This window comes from Dasypus novemcinctus, chromosome 13, assembly GCF_030445035.2.
Source record: "Dasypus novemcinctus isolate mDasNov1 chromosome 13, mDasNov1.1.hap2, whole genome shotgun sequence".
NCBI classification, from domain to species: Eukaryota; Metazoa; Chordata; class Mammalia; order Cingulata; family Dasypodidae; genus Dasypus; species Dasypus novemcinctus.
The window spans coordinates 7,856,578-7,878,838 of record NC_080685.1 but is presented as its reverse complement, the minus strand read 5'-3'; the positions used below and the strand labels follow the sequence as shown (position 1 = coordinate 7,878,838).

The 22,261-nt window shown below is 42.4% G+C and overlaps 1 protein-coding gene across 3 annotated transcripts; it reads right to left on the bottom strand.

Moving 5' to 3' along the window:
- Positions 1-553: 553 nt before the first annotated feature.
- Positions 554-21,303, bottom strand: LOC111765702 (NBPF family member NBPF4-like). 3 transcript variants are annotated; one of them, XM_058309476.2, is made up of 17 exons: positions 21,049-21,303; positions 19,008-19,110; positions 17,981-18,195; positions 16,906-16,954; positions 15,930-16,105; positions 14,376-14,424; positions 13,358-13,533; positions 11,522-11,573; positions 10,897-11,072; positions 9,745-9,796; positions 8,255-8,469; positions 7,098-7,152; positions 6,331-6,539; positions 5,254-5,305; positions 4,556-4,737; positions 2,180-2,367; positions 554-1,699 (listed from the first exon to the last, which is right to left on the bottom strand). In XM_058309476.2, the coding sequence occupies exons 1-17, from the start codon at positions 21,224-21,226 to the stop codon at positions 1,670-1,672; spliced, it is 2,157 nt and encodes a 718-aa protein (XP_058165459.1). In that variant the 5' UTR covers positions 21,227-21,303; the 3' UTR covers positions 554-1,669. The 3 variants fall into 3 exon arrangements, with proteins under 3 accessions (XP_058165459.1, XP_058165458.1, XP_058165460.1); XM_058309475.2 differs by having other exon boundaries at positions 10,897-11,075; positions 21,049-21,302; XM_058309477.2 differs by lacking the exon at positions 19,008-19,110 and having other exon boundaries at positions 10,897-11,075; positions 21,049-21,301.
- Between the last annotated feature and the right edge of the window lie 958 nt (positions 21,304-22,261).

Below are 22,261 nucleotides of genomic sequence, written 5' to 3'. Positions count from 1 at the left end.
ACATTTCACACATTTCTGTGGGTCAGTAATCTGGGAGCAGGGTAGCTAGGTGGTTTTGTCTCTGGATATGGGCAATACAGTTCACTTGTAGAACTAACTCCAAAACCAAAGTGGGGAGAAGATGAGAAAATAGTCTGTAAGTGGTGTTTGCTTAGGAAGGTAGAATTGACATCACAACAAGTGGCAGGTACAAAGAAAATAAATATGACAATAGAATAAGGTTGTTGATCATCAAGTCACAGATTTGAAATGGAAAGATATCTTTTAAAATTTATAAACTAACTACAAGATGTTTGACAAATTAATATGTTTTTATTCCAACAATAAAACTAGCTATACTATTCTTCCTCAGTAAAAATAAGAGACATAACAATCACGAAAAGAAAAGCAATAAAATGGAGAAATATAGTAAATATAATCCAATACATATGGTAAAGATAGCCTACAGCACATGAGTTGTAAATATAAATAATGGGAAAATGTTTATGCTAATGTATATCCATATGCACCAAAAGCCATGAATGTATTGAATTAAAAATACATGAATCCATAGTGACAGTCAAAAAAAATTTAATTGTAGGGAAAGGGGAGGGAAAGCTATTTTTTACAGCAGAATAACAGCAAATAGAAGTATAGAAGAATGACTAAATTAGAAACTTAACCAACAAACAAACACAAAGAGTAATTGTCAAGGAGCATTGATGATCAGTAGATGCCAAAAGATTTAAGAGAATATTATTCCAGAAGAGGATATTAACTCTTCTCAAAGTACCTATCTCCAGATTACTTGATTATAAAGAAAATAATATAAACTGCAGAGTTCTGCTAGAGCCCTCCTTACCAAGGTGACCAGACCTAAGACCACAGTAATGCTGGTGGACACAATGGACTTCATCCATCAGATAGGATGACTTGGAAGCACATAATCTTTTGAGTAATCTTACCCAAAATGTTCATTTGAATTTAGTCATGAGCAAAATAATCAGAAAACTTCAGAATATAGAACATTGTGTGGGAAACCTGACCTGGCCTCTTCAAAAAGTCAACATCGCCATGAACTACAACAAAACAGTGAGGACACACCTTTGGTTCAAAAGTACTACAGAGTAAGTCCTGTGGTTTTGAACCAAAAATGTATCCACATCTTTTTGTTGTAGTTGTTTGTGATATTGGCTATTTGAAGAGGACAGGTAGGTTGTCTTGTTGAATGGACTATATTCTGTAGTTGTCTGATAATCTCCTGATTAAATTCAGGTTAAAAATTTTGAGCAAGACCACAATGTTGTTAATCCTGTGTGCTTCCTAGCAATCCCATCTGCTGGCAAAGGATGTCCAATTTGACAGGCGGTTTCTTCCACCCGATCCTTACTCCAATTATAAATAGATTGGCATGGAAAGTAGCAAGGATTAAGGCCTCTCACACATGTCTGTCAAAACTGACATTGGTCACCCTAAATAGTTATCACATTTGGAGATGGGAGGAGGAGGAGGATTTTTCCAGTCCATGTAGCTTTTTGGACTAAAAGTAAGGAGCGGCTGATAGTTGTGAAATTGATTCTTGGTGATGAATGGCTCCAACTGTCTGTCTGGATTTTAACATGAACTGTTGTTTCATACTTTTTCATCAGGCAATGAAGGTACTTTTTTTAAAAATCAACTTTCATTCAAATTAGTGGTATCTTCCAGCAGTACTTTGTATCTAAAACAGAAACAAAATTAAGAAATAAACAAGAGTCCTTGCTAGTTACCACTGATAGCTGAGCTGAACTGATAGATAAATTGTGATAGAAACCAGATGTGTACAAAACTGCTATTGAATCTATAAGCACAAAGAGGTTAAGCTGCAGGATGGCTCAGAGTTTAGTGACAGCCACAGATTAAAGGAAGCACATGCCCCTTAATTTACAGTCCAGACTGTGGAGCAGGATGGGAGCCACCCATGCCATACCAGGAGCTAGAGATGGCACTTCTCATCACTGCGATGGAGGGAAACAAAGCAGGGTTCAGAAACGAACAGGAGATGGAGTTGGTAGGATGTGACACGGGCCAACTTCATGCAAAATAGAGGTAGGACTTTGGAGTGAATAAAAAACTGATCCAATAGTGGGAGAATGAGCTATGATGGCATATAAAGAGCAGGAAGGAAAAAGTACCCCGAAGAACCACAGATGTGTGATACCTCTGTCTGAGTGTGAAGGCCAGGGAATCGGCATGCTAATCTCCTCTTGCTGAGCAGCAGTTTTCTTTTTGAAATCTTCTGTTTCAAGGCACTGGTAGTGTCAATGCGGCCAATGACTTCACAGCCTTGATTGTTGGCTGCTGAGTTCTCAAGAGAATCACAATCCAACGTGCAAGAGGTTTTCAGTCCTATGGAAGCAATAAAACCCAGTTTTGAAAAATAAAACATAGTCAAACAGGTTCCATTTTTATTCATTATATCTCTGTGACATGTTTTTTTCTTTCTAAGAGGAGGCATCAAAAATGTGTCTGGGAGGGAAACGGACTTTGGCCCAGTGGTTAGGGCGTCCGTCTACCATATGGGAGGTCCGCGGTTCAAACCCCGGGGCCTCCTTGACCCGTGTGGAGCTGGCCCATGCGCAGTGCTGATGCGCGCAAGGAGTGCCTTGCCACGCAAGGGTGTCCCCCGCATGGGGGAGCCCCACGCGCAAGGAGTGCACCCGTGAGGAAAGCCGCCCAGCATGAAAAGAAAGAGCAGCCTGCCCAGGAATGGCGCCGCCCACACTTCCCATGCCGCTGACGACAACAGAAGCGGACAAAGAAACAAGACGCAGCAAATAGACACCAAGAACAGACAACCGGGGGGGGGGGGGGGGGGGAATTAAATAAATAAATAAATCTTTTAAAAAAAAATGTGTCTGGGAAACAACAAGGCCACCTGGAAAGTCCTGAGGTGAGGCAAAGCTAGTAAAAACACTTCAGTATTTTCCTTATACACAGACCTCCATGAGGTCTGGAGCAGTAGCCCCTTTCAAGCATATTTACACTTCTACAGAGAAATGAATGCACAGTGTCAGCAAGGGGAACAAATAGTCTGAAATCACTTAAGGTGAGGCTCAGAGAAAGCCAGGTCCCAAGGGATTGTACCTCATTGGCATAATAGGATGCTTCTCTCCTCCCCTCCATGGTTCCCATTCTCATTAAATGTGCTGAATGTTTTCTTATAATTGTCTGTTATGATTTCATCTTCCTGGTAGCACCTTTTATCAGACTCTCATATCTAATACAGAAATGCCACCATCTACATATTGGTATCCATTTGAGAATGAAATGAGCTATAGCTTATACAGCATTTGCTTAATAGGGGGCATCATTTACATAGGTGCAAAATAAATGTGTATTTAAGTTTTATTTCTTACTTGCTGTAATACTGAGAAAAGCCTTTGCTGCTTTGTACCTCAGGAAGAAATTGCAACAGGTTAGAGGATGGAAATTTAAAAGGATGCTTCCACCATGAAAACTGACTAACTTTTCTAACTTTTTCATCACTGATGAAAGAAGGAGTCTCTATACATTTTATGACTGACTTCACAATAAAATATATAGATACTCTGAAGGAAATGAGTCTCTTACTTTTCCTGTAAGATGATTTGACAAAATAAGTCTCTAACAATCCACATGCTCTCCAAAATCAAAATTTGAAATATAAGCCAAATGAAAAGAATGAAAATTAGGGTTTTAATCTCCACATATCTCTGAGGCTGTGATCTCAAGAATCTCTCAGCCAACTAGAAGGATTCCTAGAGAATAAGGAAAGGAAAACGCCCTGCTCTGCTAAAATATTAGGTTACAGCTCCATCTTGTATGTGGGTTGTTGATGGATCAGATGAGATTGTGGCACTGAGACTGGACACAGGGTTGAAACTGGGGACCCACAAATGGTAGAAAAGTGCTGTGCAATTGGAGGAAACCATGGCATACATAGAAGATGGAGAGCTAGATTGGAGCTCTGACTTTAGTAAACAACTGGGAACAAACAGGATTGTGGTGTTCATGACAAGGTATCCAGATATCTTCAGAAGGATGTAAACCACCAGAAGAAGTAGAGGGTAAGGCCTGGAAGCAGGAATCATAACAGGAGTCCTCCAAAGAGCTGGCAGTGATGGCAGTCACATCGTTGATGTGCTGGGCAGACACAGGTCAGGAATGCAATGAATAAGAGCAATGAAGGAGAGTTGAGAAGACCTTCCTAAAGGTGGAGGAGTGTGCCAGAAACTTGCTCTGAATGTGTGGTCATGATGCCTGCAAGATGGCCATGGCAGCTTCCCCACTGTGGCCTAATCTGGGGGATCAATGGCCTGCATTTGCCAACGGGGGCTAGAGGTCAGATTTGGAGGATGGAAAGAGAGCAAAGCTACCTGACACACCTGTATTCTGGGCATAAAATTCTATCCTAGTGTTTGAGTCAAGCCAAGATGGGTCTACAACACCTACCTCCAGGGCAACACCTCTCAGTCTAGACACAGGTATTGAGAAAAAAGTATTTGGAGACTCCTTGTGGCTCCAAGATTTCTTTCTTTATACTAAGAGTACTTACTGCCTACATCCAGAACACAGCAGGCTCCATGTTCATGAAACAAGGGGCGGGTGGTGCTGGAAGGCAGGTGGGAATCCAACAGGTCAGGATGACTGGAAGGACTCAAATAATCTCCATCCTTTGAGTCCTGCAGGACGCCCATCATTTTGTCCTTCTGTGGCTCCCTGCTGAGCTTGATGGGGCTGGGAGGACAGAAGATTAATGAAGGAGAGAGAGGGCAGCACAGTGATCCAGCTGGTCCTGATTGGGAACCTAAGGGAGTATGAGGGGAAAAGGGGGCCATCCCTTCAAAGAGAAGAGAACAATCTTCATCTGACTATGGCACAGTGTGCCTGGCACCAAAGCAGGCAAGTCAGGTTAGCCATTCTCAGTGCCAATAAACAAAAGCTGAAAATGCAGAAAACAGATGGCAGACCACCCTGATTTTTAACCAAACAGGAGAGAACAAGTTGTTTTTGTGAGTGCAAGAATTCCCTGAGACTAGTTGACTTTGGGTGAGAATGACTCTAAGTACAATGAAGAAAATAGACACCCTTGTTAAAAGACCTATATCATCATCGATTGTATCAGGAGATAGGAGGTTTTGTTCATCTCTGCATTTAGAATGTATGGCCACCTTGTACCTCTTTGTGTGTTCTTTCTGGGACACTCCCTGTATTTACCGTGTATACTGCCAGCACCTGATCATACATTTTTACCTGAGAGCTGGTGATTCTTGTTCCTCTTCATCTTCTTCATCTTCATGATTTTCTGCAAAAAAAATTCAGAAATAACCAGAGACCCATGAATAGTTCCCACTTCAACCATTACAAACCCAATGTCCTATATGGGCACGGACACGTGAATTATCATGTTGGAAAGTCAGAGAGTGTACTGAAAGTCTCAGATTTCATCTTTAAAGCAATGTCCTGGCATGACCTTTTCATCCAATCAGCAAGCAGTCCCAAATATCGCCACCACGACATCTCTGTGTGAAATTGGGTAAGGTGTGAGAAATGCCTTTTGTTATCATTTCACAGAATGCTTGTCCAGCTTCCGTCTGGACTTCTCCAGCCACAAGGCTGACACTTTGAAATCAGTGGCTCTATCCCAAACTGGATCTAGCCTAGAACTACTCCTGTTTTTTAAGGAGATGTCTGAGAATTCTGTCCTGCTTCCTGCAATACATCTGAGGACATCACAGGGACCTGCAGGTTGGCACCTCCTCTTTAATCAGCAAAAATTCCTTCTATGCTATTTGTTCCCTTGTAAACCGTGACCAGCCACCAGCTCTACTATCTTCAGTAGCTGAACCCACTTGTAATGAGGGTTTCTTCCTTTTTGAAGTGGATTCATGGAGATTGCTTTGCTCATTGCTACAGAAACCATGCAGCACATTACCTGAAACCACCTTACAGATGAGGAAACACGAATCCAGGAGGGAAGAATCAGGCGCCCACAGTTAATAAAGGCAGCGCTCAGCTAGAGGCAGGAAAACCTTGATGCTAACACGCTGCCTGCTCTCACATCCTTCTTTCTGTCTATTGACACTGGACGGAGGCTGCCTTTTGCCCTAAAGTCCACATTCCATCAGGCAGGAAAGAAACACTCTTAGTCCTGTGCCCAGTATGTTTCTCATTTGCTTGCACCCAGGCAGACCTGAGCCTGTTTTGGCACCAAATGTACCTAATATATATTAGATACAAATGTCTTCTGTGGAGGTGCTAAGGTAGAGAGTTTCTTGTGGGTCTGGGAACTTGGAGCAGATCCTTAAGCAGGGCATGGGGCAAACTTACCTGTGCTGAGTTTACAGGTAAGATGCTTTGCCATCATACGCCCCTCAGCCAGTTGCTCCAGGAAGCTCTGTGTCTGGTAGTCATCCTTGTGACTGAGCAGGAGCTTGAAGTGCTCTTTGAGCAGGAAAGATGCCTGCCTCCCTTCCTGGACTTTCTGCCGCAACTCTGTTAACTCCCTTGCCTGATCTTCAATTAGGAAAATGAATGCCCTGAAGTGGATGGAGAGAAAATTGAAAACTGAAGGAACAAGTGACACGTTATAAGGGCTTTCACAGAGATTTCTATGAGTATATGCCCACCAGCCCTCCAAGCAGAATTCTCACCATTGTTTGCTGACCTGTGCATCTTTTCTGCCCTGCAGCTTTGTACACTCCTGGCTATCTGAGCTTTCTAAACCTCTCTCTATATTGTCACACAGTGAGAAGTCATTGCTTAATTTTCCTTCTATGAAAGACAAGCCATAATCTAAGGCAACCATAAAGAGAGAACTTCACCAGATCATGATTTTTAACCTCACAGGAGAGAACAAATGGTTTCTGAGAGTGCAAGTAATCCCTCAGACTAGTTAGTTCACCCTAAGGCACACTACTCCTATATGAACCACAAAGAGAGAAGTGTCATCATCGAAGAGTGAATGCAAATAGTACAGTAAGTAGAGTTGTTCATCCTTGCATCTGGAATCATTTACCTCAAAGATTTGTCTATTCTTTTTTCAGGACTCTTTCCCATACTTTACCTCTATAATACCTGCCACTGCTCATTATTACCTGGGAACAGGTTGTCCTTGTATATCTTCATATTTCTTATATTCATGATTTTCTCCTAACAAATGCAGAAATGTACAGTCAGACATTAATAGTTCTCACCTGACCACTTAGAAACATAGAGCCTCAGTGGGCAGGAAGACAAATGATCTCTGTATGAGTTGCGCATACACTGAGAGAAGTGTGCACATCAGTCTCATATATTTGGCTTCAAAGAAATGACTGTCATGGTTTTCTGATACATAAGTCAAAGGTCCCTGCTCTGGTCATCACAAATCATGATATACTGTGCCTGAAACTGGGAAAAAGTTAAAAACCTCTTTTGTTCCTCATATCTGTGGGTTCTTTTCTAGCCACCTCCAGACTTCTCCAGATCTACCCTCCCTCCAGACACAGGGTCCCCATGTCACATCCCACCTTCACATAGACCTACTCTTTTCTATCAGGAAAGAGTAATGCCCCAGTCCCACTTTCCTCCTTATTTCTAGGGACTTCTCAGGGAACTGCAAGTCCTCAGCTGCCATATATCAGGGTAGTGGCTCTCTAAGAAGGGCCCCAGCATAAACCAATATTCTCCAAAGCATATTTACCACATTACATCTCTAAACCAATCGAGAAGACTGAGCTTTGTATGGCTTCCCCCCTCCCCCTGATTTGTGCGCATTCATGAATATTAACTCTTTTGCTATGCAGGACAGTTGGTAGCAATCAGGCAACATACTCTTTGAGCCATTTTATAGAGGAGGAACACAAATCCAGGAAGGGCAAATCAGTCACTCACCCACAGTTAGTAAGGACAGTGCTCAGGCTAGTGGCTGGGAAACTGCTGTTTGCTAGAGGGCTCTATTCATGCTAACAAGCTGCCTCCTGTCACATCCTTATTTCTTCCCACTGACACTGGATGGATGCTGCCTTCTGCTCTAAAGTCCACGTTCCATGGGGGATGAAGGAGACACTTTCAATCTCATGACCCCCACCCCAGTGGGCTCCTCATCTGTGCTCCTTGCCAGGTACTCCTGATCCTGCCAAGGCCCCAAATGAGAACTGGAACATGGGAGAGTAGGTATCAGAGTCACATGTGGAGCGGTGGAGTTGTGGATCTGTTGTGAGTCTGAGGATTTGGAACAGCTCAGTGGAAGCAGGGTCGGTGGCCAACTTACCTGCAGTAATCTTACTATAAAGGCGTTCTGCCAGCCTGTGTCCCTCAGCCAGTTTCTCTGGAAGGCGATGCATATGGTGGTTTTTAGAGTACTTATGTGTAAGGAGGCCCTTGAGATACTGATCAAGAAGGTCAGAGAGCCATCTCCCTTCCCGCAAATTCTTCCGCAACTGGCTCAGCTCCCGCGCTTGATATTGAATTAAGAAATGGTATTTCCTAAGGTGTGATAAAAGAAAAATTTTAGAGTGGAATAGGCTAATGATAAGTCATAAGGGCTTCAGTTGATACTTCTGTGAGTATTTCTCCAAGAAGAAATCCAAGCAGAATTCTTGTAAATGTTGGGTAACCTGGTTAAGAAGTTTTTGAATTTTTACCTATACCAGACCAGTTATCCCAGGCTCCTCTGTCATTGTCAACTGGCAGAGATCTTTTGATCTGAAGGGTTTTTCTCCTATTATTGCCACATGATATGACCTATTTTGTTATGGTTATATTTATTGCTATGAAATGCCTGCAAAGAACCAAAGTCAACAATGCAGACATGAGATAAGCATTTCAACCTGATTTTAACCACACAGGAAACAAGAAGCAATCTCTGTAAATAGAAGAAATCCCTGAGACTGGATAGTTCCCATTGGGTCATACTGTCACTATGTAACAGTCACAAAACAGTATGTTAAAGGTAATAGGACCACTACCAGGGACCTGAGAGTGCCTACAACTGCAAGCAGGAGAATCGCATCTGTCAGCCACGTGAGATCTAAGCCTCCTCTTGATTTAGAGGTGGAGTGGACATCACCATCACAGGGTCCACATGATGGAGGAATAAAATATGGATTAGAGTGGTCTTACTGGTAGTCTACTATAGAACTACTGTGCCTCTAGCAATGGAAGAAATTATATCATTGATGTGGAGACGGTAGCCATGGTATCTGCTGAGGGCAGGGGAAGGGAAGAAGAGATGTGATGTGGGTACATTTTTGGGACTTGGAATTGTCCTAAATTACATTACAGGAACAGATGCTGAACATTACATATCCTGCCATAAACTACTCGATGTATTGGAGGAGAGCGTAAACTACAATGTAAACTATAATCCTGTGGTGTGGCAGTGATCCAAAATGTATTAACCAAATGCAATGAGTGTGCCACAATGATGAAAGAGTTTGATGATGTGGGAGGAATGGGGGATTGATGTGTGGCATATATGGGAACCTCTTATTTTTTTAATGTAACATTTTTTGTGATCTATGTATCTTAAACAAAAAGACTTAAATTTTTTTTTAAAGTTAGATGGAGAAACAAACTAAAGTAATAGGAAGTAGAAAACAGAAGAAGAACTGCAAGGAAAACAGACAAAATTCTTAAAAGGCTACTTTGTGGTTGGCTAAATGGCAAAATCAGGTGTAAGCAACAGATTTTGCTTTTCCCTGCATGGAAGCTCTCTAGATGGCACCATTACATTAATAACCCAAGTGTGTTTAGACTTACATCAAGACCACTGGCTTGTTTCTTTCTATTTCCTGATACTTCTTTTGATTTTCTGCAAATAAATTCAGACAGGGCCAGATATATTACTCAGTTCAACTTCACACATACAAACTACAGGGCCTATATAAGCAAAGGGATATAAATATCCTCTAAAACAAAGGAATAGTCCAAAGGGTATACTACAGCAGGCCTCAGGATGTGTCTCAGGAGCTGTGTTGGGCATGATTTCCAGAACTATCATGCACACTGTCCTATCCCTAGGTGTTAGATCATTATCGCAATGTCAGCGGCACTGAGATTCTGAAATAGTTAAATTGCCTCATTTCCCAGTGACATTGGGCTACTTTGCCACTAGATTTCTAGAGGAATTGCTCCCAGGCTCAACCTCTGCCTCAGCAGATATCATGGTGTGTTTCACTTATATGAGAATATACACTGAGACTGGAATGATGGGTGCAGGCTACAAACCCACCTATAGGAATGAATCCATCAGAGTCCATAGAGGACAAGATCTTGCCCGTTCATGGAGGTGGAGGGGTGCAGAAGCCTTGGCTCTGCCTTCAGGGAAAACTGCCAGCACAAACCATGATAGTGGCATTTACTTTCTGGGACTCTGACAGCTGTTTTTAGCCAGGACTGGTGAACTGAGTAAATAAAGACTGGGATTCAGGGCCAAGTAAACATGGAAACATCTCCAGGCATATAGGTAAGACTGACAGTCTCCTTGGAGGACAAAGATATTGTCCCACAAAATTTGTTAGAAAATTGAAAAAGAGACAAGCAGTTGCATCTTAAAGAAGATGGCCAGTAAGATGCTACTGTTTACGTGGTATAATGGTAGCAAAGATTTTTCCTTGAAACTCTCACATCCCTCCCTCTGGCATTCATAGGGTCCAATAGCCTGCATTTACCAGACAGCACCAGCATGACAGAGAAGTTGCTGGAAAAGCAGGAAGAGTACAAAGATCCCTGACTCACCTTATACCGTACTTAAAACACAGTCCTAGAACCTGATTCAAACCAAGATGAGAATAAGGAATCTGTGACCAAAGATGATTTAATGCATCCATGACAAAGGTGGTAATCACACAGACTAGAGAAGCTGCCTGGGAGACCAGTTGTCAGTTTGTTCTCTTCAATGGGAATACTCACTGGCTGCACCCAGAGAAGAGCAGACTTCTTGCTCATCAGACATCAAGGTGGTGCTCCTGGGAGGCTGGTGAGCATCAGGAAGATCATGGCAATGGAAATGAGTCAAATAGTGTTCATCATGTGTATCCTCCTCAGTTTTATTCATTTCCTCTGCTTCTTGCTGCTCCATAAATAGCCTGCTGGGATGTAGCAGAGAGAAAATTAAACTACAATGAGCGCCAAGCCGCAAAACCACAGTGGCCCTGAATGGAAGCCTAAGAGAAGGTCATGGAAGGCAAAAGGGACATATCCCCAAAGAGGAAAAACTGGGGCTGATTGCTATGGGGACAAGAGAGGGAATGACTGACCACATTGACTCAACTATCCATCCATGTATGCTAGACTCATGATGCACAGCACACATGGAAAGTCAGATGAGTGGCTTCAAGTCTTGTGCATAACTTTCTCTTAATTTTTTATATGAAGGCCCAGTAAATAGTTTCCAGACTCCTTTAACTCCCAGTGATCTTGTACCAATATTGGTCTCTTTCACTCAGTAATGTGACAATATATGATTTTTTCTAGTTCCTTTGCAACTAGTTCATTGCATAAACTATCTGTGATTATCTGTGATTATCAGCATTACCTGTGGGCCATGGACTCTTTTCCTTTTTCATTCTTATGATTGCTCTGATTTTCTGCAAATAAATTAGAATAGGGACAGTCACAAAAAGTAGCACCTTCTTTACACATTACAAACCAGGACCATATCCAAATACTGGGAAATAAGTATTCTGGTGTGTAAACAGGAGACAGTGGGAAGAATATTCTAGGAGGATTCAGGTTTTATCTTGTAAGATACAGACAGATTTACTTTTCTCTGAACTGAGTCCAGGGAAACACAGAAACATCTTTTACCTCAGGGATTATGAAGAAATTGCCCAGCTGCTTTCTTGAGGTGTGGCTGGTGGACTCAGCCACTGCCACATGAGATACCATGGTTGTTCTTGGTTTAAATGAGAATATGCATGAAGACTGGACTGACTGATGCAGTCTCTACCTCCTCGACTTGGAGAGAACATTTTGTGCTACAAAGAGGACAGGATTCTTGGCCGTGCATGGGCATGGTTGTGCAAGGGAATGCCACTGCCACAGCCCATGCTTGTGAGGTTTATGGTCTGGCACTCAGATGATGTCTCTGCCAGGAGAAACCAACTTATAAATGAGGCAGACTGGGGTACAGAGCTGAGGAACCAGAGAGCTGACACGTCCCCAAAATAGAGTCAAGAGTGCTGACCTCCTTGGGCACCAATATATGCTCAAGGCACCCTGTTCAGGGATGAATATTCACAAGAATATTTCAGGGGAACGGAGATGTCCCATTTTAAAGAGGAAACTCTTGGAGACACCTGCTTGCATGTGTCACAGTGGTCCCTGTGATTTTACTTGATCCTTTCATTCTTCAGATTCTGCCAGTTCCTCTACCCTCCACTACTCAGAGATGGCTGGGGTGACAGGCATGAGGAGGGAGACTAGGAAAAGTGTGAAGGTAACTGACACTAGTATCTATACTTAAACTTGTTCCTAGAGCCAGACTCAAAAGGAGATAGTTTGACAGGGAGACACCTAAAGAGGCACATGCCTCAGCCTAGACAGAAGTGGTGAGCACAAAGAATATACAGACTCCCTGGGGCCAGTAGGAGATTCATTCTCTATCATAGGTGAGCTCACTGGCCTTATCTGGAGGACAGAGGACTTTCAGTTCATGAAACATGAGGGCCAGTTTACTGGGAAGTCCTAGGAGCTAAACAGGTCATGGCAAAAGGAAGGAGTGAAAGAGTCTCACTACATCTAGGACAAGATTTGTGACCATTTGGGGGTAAGGGGAGAAGGTCCATGTCCAATGCTGGCCTTTAGGAACAGCTCCTGACAAGGGCTGTGAACATGGGGTCTACCTTCTGATACTTCTAAGTGAAAACAGACTCGGGCCCAGAACCTAGGAATCATGTAAACAACATCCCCAAAATTAGAGTTAAGACTGTCAAACTCCTTGACAGCCATATGTACTGCAATGACATTGCTCCTAGATGAATATCAGCAACACCATTTCTGGAGAGATGAGATGCCCCATCTTAAAAGAGGCGCTCCTGCCAACACTGGCTGTACATATGAGGCAATGGTGGCTGAGTGTTGGACTTGGCCTCTTCAGAGTCACCCTCATGGTTGCCTTGTGAGCTCCAACCCCCAGGGACCTGCAAAGGCTAGGTCATGTTTGAGGCAGGAAGACTGCAAAGATGCCTGAATCAACTGAGGTCTGTGCTCAAGTTTTCTTCCTAGAGGCACTTTCAAATCAAGTTGGGTCTACAGTGCTTGAATGCAGAGAAAACATCTCTCAGCCTACCTAGAAATGGCAAGCACAAAGAATATGAAGCATTCTGGGAGGACTGGTGGAAATTTATTCTCTTTACAAGGGAGTACTCACGGATTTTGTCCACAGCTAAGTTGATTCCATGGTGATCACATGAGAAGTCATTGCTGCTGGGAGGCCTATGGGAATCAGGCCGGTCATGGTGACTCAGTGGAGTCAGACAGCATTCACCCAGTGAGTCCTGGAGGACTTCATTCGCTTTCCCTGTCTCTTGCATTTCACTGCTGAGCCTGGTAGAGTTGACAACATAGAGTTTAACCAAGATGGATTAGATAACATAGAACCAGCTGGTCCTAACAGGAGGCATAAGAGAGGTCACAGAAGGCAAAGAAAGCAGCCATTAACATGGAATAAAATAATCCCCTTTGAATGAGGACAAACCATGGTGGTGGAGGGTCAGGGGAAAGAGAGCAGTAGGTGATGAGTGCACTGGCCACAGCATGAAGGATGCAGGGGGCTCAGTTCTCTCTGTGCCATACACACAAAGGACACAGGGACAATTAGAAAAGTGACTTCAACTTTTGTTTAGTTTTATATGCAGAGGCCTAAGGCATTATAGATTCTTTGAGACCAACGAATTTTAAGTATCTTTCAGTATTTTCACATGTATGATTTATTTTCTCTAGTTATATTCCTTTCCATAGAAAATCTGCCCAAATCTAAGTAAATAGTGCTGCAGGCAGATATACATCTCATCATGCTTTCACCCACAGAGGAGAGAATAAGTAGTTTCTGTGAGTATAGAAAATCCCTGAGGCATGTTAGTTCACCTTGGGTTCAAATGACTGTGATCTATGTATCTTCAAAAAATACAATTAAAAAAATGATGGGAGTGGGGTATATGGGAACATCTTATGTTTTTTAATGTAATGTTTTGTGTGATCTATTAACTTTAAAAAAAGATAATTAAGAAATAAAATTTTTTAAAAAAGAGAAGAGACAACTTTACTTAAAAGAATGAAATCAGATCAACCAGCACTGAAATTTGGAAATAGTTTTGACTTCTTTGTTCTCCCTGGGACACTATCCATGTTATTCCTGTTAATTAAATACCCTTTTCAATCACTGGTACCTGGCCACCCATTGTAGATCTTCAGCACCCTTCTCAGCTTCATGATTTTCTGCAAACAAATGAACAATTGCCAGGTCATACATGGAATAGTTTGAATTTCACTTATTACAAACACAGTAGCCTAACTGATCATGGACTGAATTATTTTTGGATGAGTTCAAGATACACTAAGAGCATTTTACTGAAAGGGCTCATATTTTGTATTTCAAGAAAATGAACTGACTTGGATTTCTAATCCTTCAGGCCAAACCTTCCTGATCTGGATCCTTGTCATGACGTGCTCCATATCCAATAGGGCAAATGTTGAAAATGTTCTTTACATCATTCCTTAAAGCTTTTCCAGCTGTGTCTTCCATCTTGTCATGAATCTTCTTGCCTGTGTATCAGTACACCTCCATGGCCATCAGGGCTCTAACACAGACCCATTACTTACTCTAAGGTATGTAAAAATCATCCTGACACACTTGTCTCTACACATTGGGCCTACATAGGGACTTACAGATCTACTTCTACTGTGTTCACATGGGAAATTTACTATGAAAAGTGCTCCAGTGTAAACCACATCATGCTACCACATCAGGTACCTAAACTAATGCCAAATAGAGGCTATCTATGCTTTTCTAAAGTGAATTCATGATGATTACACTTTTCGTTCTATCATAACCATGGAATACTAATTGTGCTGTAATATACTTGTGGAAACCCAAATCCATGAGGATAATTCAACCCCTTCTGCACAGTTAGAAAGGATGGGGAAAACCCTCAAGGTCTTCATCCCTGATTTGGGCAGAGTTAAACATCTACTGTCTCCCCAGAGTTCATATGGAACTTGACTCTGTGCTTTCTCAAAGTTTTTCTGCAAGACATAGGCTCTGCCCATTGAGATATCCTGATCGTTCTTGGTCTAGAAGAGAGTACCCAGTTACTAGACTGATGGTAGGAATCTACAAACTTTCAAATGGAAAAAACTTGGTTGGTGCTTCACAGACGATAGGCTCTCTGACCATTCATGGTCTTGGGGACAAGGTCTGTGTCACAGGCCACAGTCATGGGATTTACCTTCAGACACCTCTGGGTGAGGAGAGATTGAGGCCTAGAGCCTAGGACTCATGTAAACAACATCCCCCAAATTAAAGTTGAGACAGCCAACCTCCTTCCCTAGCCATATGCTGTCCAGGGACATTGGTCCTAGAGGAATATGAGCAACATTACTGGGAAGACAAGATGCCCCATTTAAAGAGGAGCTCCTGTTGACAACGGCTGTACAAGTGAGGCATTGGTCACTCAGAGTTGGTCTTGGCTGTTCATATGTCCCACTGGGCTGCCTTGTGAGCTGCACCCACTACTGGCCCACAAGGTGAGGCAGGACCATGCAGATGCCTGACTTAACTGATGCCTGAGTTTAACATTTGTTCCTAGAGATTATTTTCAAATCAAGATGGGTCTCCAGGGCTTGTGTGCAAAAACAGCCTAGACAGAAATGGTGAGCACAAAGAATGAGAAGTCTTCTGAGAGTCTGGTAGAAGTTAATTCTCTTTAAAATGGTGTACTCACGGGCTCCATCCACAGCTAAGTCAAATTTGTAGTCATCAAACAGGAAGGCACTGCTCCTGTGAAGCCTGTGGGCATCAGGCAGGTCATGAAGACTCAAGGGAGTCAGGTAACGTTCCTCCACTGAGTCCTGAAGGACTTTCTTCACTGTCTCTGCCTCTTCCTTTTGACTGTTGAGCCTGGTAGAGTTGAGAAGATAGACTTGAAATCCTGAAGATTATATAGCACAGAACCAGCTGGTCCTGATAGGAGGCATAAGAGAGCGGGCACAGTAGTCATAGGGTAGAGCCACTCAACATGGCTCATGGTAGAAACATGGAGGATTGTTTTCCTCCATGACAAGGGCATATTGTGGTGCTCTAAGGGCAGAAGAGAGTGAGAAGTAGGCGATGGGTACACTGTACACTGGCCAGAGACTCTCTGATGGAGGGGGCTCAGCTCCCTCTGTATGGTACATAGTCATGGCACAGAGCACACAGGGAGAACTTGGAGAGGGACTTCAATTTTTCTTCAAGTGCAGAGGCCTCAGGAATACTTGTCCCTAAGGCACTGTAGTTTTTTTTCAGACCAATGCCTCCTACCTCTCTTTCTTGAAGTGTTTTCACATATAAGATACATTTTCTGTAGTTACGTTCTTTTCTATAAAAAATCTGCCAAAATCTAAGCCAAATTGTGCTGCAGGCAGACATATATCTCATAGTGCTTTTACCCACCCAAGAGAAAACAGGTGGTTTCTGTGAGTGTAGACAATCCCTGAGGCAAGTGATACTAGTTCACCTGAGGTCCAAATGACTATTCCAGTACCATAAAGAGAAGAGAAGCCCTACTTGAGAGAATGACATCATCATTGGTTAAGGGAATGAAATCAGTTCAATAAGCACTGGAATCTGGGACAACTCTAGACTTCTTTGCCTGTTCTTTCTGGGAAACAGTCCATGATTTTCCTGCTAATTACACTGCTCTGATCATTGACTGTTACCTGGCAACCAGTGGTAGTTCTTCTTCACCTTCTCCAGCCTCAGGATTTTCTGCAAACAAATGAACAATTGCCTGGTCATACATGGAATAGTTTGAATTTCACTTATAACAAACACAGTAGCCAAACTGATGATGGAAATGGATTTATTTCTGGATGAATTCAAGATACACTAAGACCGTTATCCTGAAAGTTTCCATATTTTGTATTTCAAGAAAATTGACTCATTTGGTTATCCAATCCATCAGGTAAAAGGTTCCCAATCTGGATCATTGTCATAGTATGTTCTACCTCAAATAGGACAAATGTTAAAGTTGCTTTTTTGCAACTTTGAACTTTACCAGCTATCTTCCATCCTCCCATATAGCTGGTTGCCAGACAGAGTTGCTCTATGACCCATCAGGGCTCTAACATAGACCCACTTCTGTCTTTAATGTATGTAAAAACAATCCTGACTCACATTTGGGCCTTCATAGAGACCTACAAATCTGCTTCTACTCTGTTAATACCAGAAATTCATTATGGAAATCATTTCATATAAACCACTGTATACTACTACCTCACGTACAAACACTCACCCAAAACAGAAGGTTTTTATACTTTTTTGAAGTAAATTCATAAATACTACATTTTTGCTGATACTGTAACTGTGAAACACACAGTTGGATCCATATTGCAGGTGTAGAAACCCAAATTCATGAGTGAAAAATCAATCCCTGCTGCACACTCAGAAAGGATGTGGAAAGTTTGGTATCTACTCCAGACTTCCTTCAATCTCACAAACGACCTCTTCTCACAACCTTACTTTGGTCAATTAAACCTCTTTGGGTGCTTCTTACTTCCCAAAAAGCCATGTTCTATCAAGTAATGAAGGGGACATAATACCATGACCTCCAACCTAGTGATTTATTTTCTGTGCTCCTGAGCAGGCAATCCTGATCGTTTCATGGCCACAAAAGGCCCCTGTGAAGGTAGACAGCAGATACAGTTGTCCTTTCCAGGGCTGGGGAGATGTGGCTCTCTTTTGACCCCAGCAATCAGAGCAGCTTTGTGCCTTCAGGGCCTGTGGCCAACTTACCTGACTGGAGCTCATGGTAGAGGCACTCTGCCAGCTTGCCTCCTTGATTCAGTTTCTCTCGAAAGCTCGGCCACTGGGAGCTGTCAGGTTCCTTGTTGGTGAGTAGGTCTCTGAAGAGCTGATGGAGCATGTAAGAGACATCTCTTCCTGCTTTCAGTTTCTGCCTCATCTTGATCAGCTCCTGCATTTGATCATGAATTGGGGAAATGTGTTTCCTATGATGGGACATAAGAGAAAGTTTAAGAATGCAAAGAGGTGAATAATTTTTGGTATGTGTTTGTTTGTTTTTTGTACGTTTGTTTGTTTTTGACAGTACTGGGGATCAAACCAGGCACCTCATACTTGGAAAGTAGGTGCTCAACCACTTGAGCTACATTCATTCCCCTGAATGACTGGTTTTCATGATTTAAAAGACTGAGAATATCCCAAAATCTTTCCACAAAAATTCTGTCTCATGTTTGGTGAAATGCATGTTGCAAAGAGAATGAAAACTTAAAAAAACAAAAACAAAAAACAAAAAAAATGGCCTTCTCCTTATCAGAGACATCTCCTAAAAAAATTCTGTGATAACCCCCACCCCAACCCCCTACTCCATTCTTTTGAAAATAAAACCAGGTGGTTTTTGACTGTTTCCTAAAGATGCCCCTTCAGGTACCCTCTCCTAGTGCACACCCATTTCCTGTTTTGACCCAGAGTATACTTTGCAGAGAGGGGACAGAGAGACAGACAGACCTGTGGGAGAGGTACAGCTGGTGTGAACTGGAGAGATGAAAAGACAAAACAAAGTATCAAGAAGAAAACATTGTTCAATGAAATGAAGACAAGCCATGATCAGTCAGAAGTAAAGTAAAAAGAAAGGAGGGTCGGCGTAAGAAATGGAGTCCATATTTTATGATAGAGCTGTTTAATTTTTGGATATATATCTGGCCAAGCTGTACTTGGCCTGTACATTTCTGCCCTTGCCCTTGCTCCCTTTCTCTCAGCTGAGCTGCCCCATGGCAGAGCTTTATCCACCTTCCCTCCTTACCCCAGTCTCACAGCAGGTGCAGGCTTCTCTGCCAGCTCCTCCTCCTCAAACTGCAGCTCCTCCCCCAGCACAGATTCCAGGATGTCTTTATATTCTTTAGCCTCTGAGAAAAGAGAGACATGACAGCCTCAGTAGAAGCTGACATGCTGCCTTCAAGGGAGGAAGCATGATCGATCCCCAGGTCAAAAATAACCCAAGTGCAAAGCTCAACAGTGGGATTTCAATTTCTTTTTTCCTCAGTCTCCCACAACATGGCATGATTCCTCTCCATTTTAGATATGAGAAATGAATATCTAGCCCAGGGACACATAAAGTAACTGGAAAAGGCTGATTCAACTGCAAAGAATCGAGCCAAATATTAATATTCCCTCAGTTCTGATGGTGAATCCTGGGCCCCTTTACCAAGGCTCATCACCTCTTAGGTAGAGCAACAAGCAGAGAACTGAAGTAGAGAACGGTGGCAGACTGGGAGGGACCCCAAAGACTGTTGCTTTTGGTCTACTGGGAGTTTCAAGAATTTCAAAGATTACACAGATAATATAGATTATCTAGAAACTATTATATAAACTATTATATAAACTATAAGTTTATATAGTGCCTAGAAGGAATGAGACCAAACACTAGTACATTTGCTTTAAATTACAAATAGAAGATATAATAATAAAGTGTTATACACCATGCCTGGCTCTGCTGTAAGAGCTTTACAAAATTTAATCTCTTTGCTTAAAAAATCTTAGTGAGGTTCGTACTACTGTAGGACCATTTTAATAGGTGGGGAACTCAGGTCACAGAAGACAAACAACTTGGATTTGAACTGGGAACTCTGGCCCAGGTTCCATGCTCTTCTTCAGTGCACTGTTACCTTCACACACAGTTCATGGGAGATATGTTTCTTCTTCAATTGCATTTTTCCCCAACAATTATATTATGATTATAAAAAAAGACAGTAGTAAAACTTAGTTGCTCATTCCTTAAACATTCCACTTAGTAGCATACTTTAACTTTTACTTTCCTGATTTTCAGGCATTTTCAATAAAGCAAAACCCCTCTTTTGGTTTATAAAAAATAATTGTTGGAAAATGAAGCTGATTCAGGTTAAGAGTAGACAAGATGCCATCGATTCATTCTGTTTTGCATGTCTGCCTATTCCCATCATCCCTTAAGGCCAATGGGTTTCCAAATGCTAAGGATGACTTTGGGGAGAAAAGTAGCTTTCCCTGATTCTGTGGCCTGGGCTTTCCAGGGCTTGGTGTCTCCTCCACTTAGCCTATCTCTCAGCTTGCCCATGTCTCCTAGCTCAGATGCTGAAGACCACCCAGAGCTCCTGACTGCTCTGAGGCATGGAGGCTCACCAGCTCAGGGAGAGGCAGGCAGGAAGCAACAGATACTCTGATTCTCCCAGATTCACACTCAACCACACCACAGAATGGGAAATGGCTTCCTTGGACTTGTGTGGAAGGAGACACTGCCCTCAGACACAGGACTTCCTTCTCACCAGGCAGAGAGTCATAGGAAGTTCAGTGAGGAGCAGTCTCCTCTTTAAACTTCTTCAAGGCAAGCATGGTGTCCTAATGTGACATTTTCCCAGGGTAACAAGACCAGTGCTTTGCCAATGGGGCCTCAGGAGAAGGATCAGTTGATAGAAGCACATTAATCCCAGGATATCTAGACCAAGAAAGATGTCATGTTTCCATTATCTGGTCCAACAGAGGTTCCTGGAGATACAGTGTTGCCCATTCCTAAGAAAAGCAACAGTTTTGTGTCTGCTCTGAGAACTCATAAATTGGGATCTGAAATCTTGTTCTACTTTCACTCTCACTGCTAACTTGGAAAATTAGTTTTACTTCCCTGTGCCTCAGATTTTCCACCCTCTGCAAATGGAGAGAAAAATGCATATTATTTCAACCTAGAGATTGTGGCCTGGATGAAGTTTATTTTGAGGTAGGGGAGAGAAGAATAAAACCTGGAAGGTCTTTATGTTATCACAGGGAAGACAGAAAGTCCATCATCACCCTGGCAGTCTGGACCCTATAGGACTTACTGTATTTCTGTAGCTGGTTGGCCAGGGAGTATGCAGTCGCTTGGGATATAAGGAATTTCTCTGTGAGGTCTCTGAAATCCTGTTCACATTTGGCCAGCTGGGAGCACAACTCCTGGTTGACTTCCTGGATGCTCATTTCTGTCCTGGGAGCACAGGAAGTGCTGAGAGAGACTACCATGCTGAAGCAGGTGGCACAAGAGTGGAGTCCAAGACTGGGGATAGGAAAGCCAATCACATGATGGATTAAAAACAAGTGAAATCAAGTGTTGAATCAGGAACAAGAGGTGAGGATACTGTAAATTTTAACTTACTATTAGGAAAACTTTGATTAATACTCCACAACTCTTGAGGGTCCTTAACCACACAAAAACAAGTTCAAGATGCCACAGCACTGAGCCTTAGGCACTGCCTGGGGCTCAGCCTCCAACAGGAGAGCTGGAGGGAAGGCCCAGTGCTCCAGGTAACTGCCTGCAGGCTCAATAACAGAATTAGAAGGCTAGGGAGTGATGGAATGTTGGGAACCTATGCCTTCCAGTTACCTAGGCCACACTGATACATGAGGCCAATTGGTCTACTCTGAAGGTCACCACCCATGGGGTCCATCCCATCAGCAGCCACTCTCAGTTTATGTGTTGTTTGTGCTAATACCACCACCTAATTCTTGCCAAAATCTAGGCATTTCTCATTATTCATTCTTGTATAGATATAAGAATATCAATCACTCCCCAAATCCTTATTTTCTTTAGTGTTTCCCTGAAATCATGCCACCTCCTTTTAAAATTCAAGCAGATATTAAGGCTTATTTTTGGTGAAAATGGAAAACTTACAGACTAACAATTTTCTTCTCTGGCTCTTATCTATTTTACACATCTTCTAAAAAGTAGAGAAAAAATAGCAATATATAGTATTTGAGTGAATAAATACTACTAAAAATGCTTACATTATCTTTTGTTTTTCTGTATCCCAATATCATGTTTGTTTCTTTTCTAACTATGGGAAGCCCAGCCAGCTTTTCATTAAACTCACCTACATACTGTCAGTCTACCACTAACGCTGAGCCCATTCGTTCTGAGTGCGATGCTTTCCTTTTTCATGTCACTAAACATTACACTTCATACTCTTCAATTCTGGATTTTATTCAGGCCCCACAAGAGCTGTTTCCAAGATGTTTAAGTGATTAAAATAGTCTGTCTCTCCTTACATACTTATCAAC

What these genes read in the sequence shown, in the direction of transcription:
- LOC111765702 (XM_058309475.2), bottom strand. Translation starts at nt 21,226, where the DNA reads ATGGTAGTCTCTCTCAGCACTTCCTGTGCTCCCAGGACAGAAATGAGC. An exon ending in AAAGAGTCCATGGCCCACAG is followed by an intron (nt 11,076 to 11,521) that starts GTAATGCTGATA and finishes GCTACATCCCAG; the next exon opens with CAGGCTATTTATGGAGCAGC. An exon ending in GCCTTCACACTCAGACAGAG is followed by an intron (nt 1,700 to 2,179) that starts GTATCACACATC and finishes TTTCTGTTTTAG; the next exon opens with ATACAAAGTACTGCTGGAAG.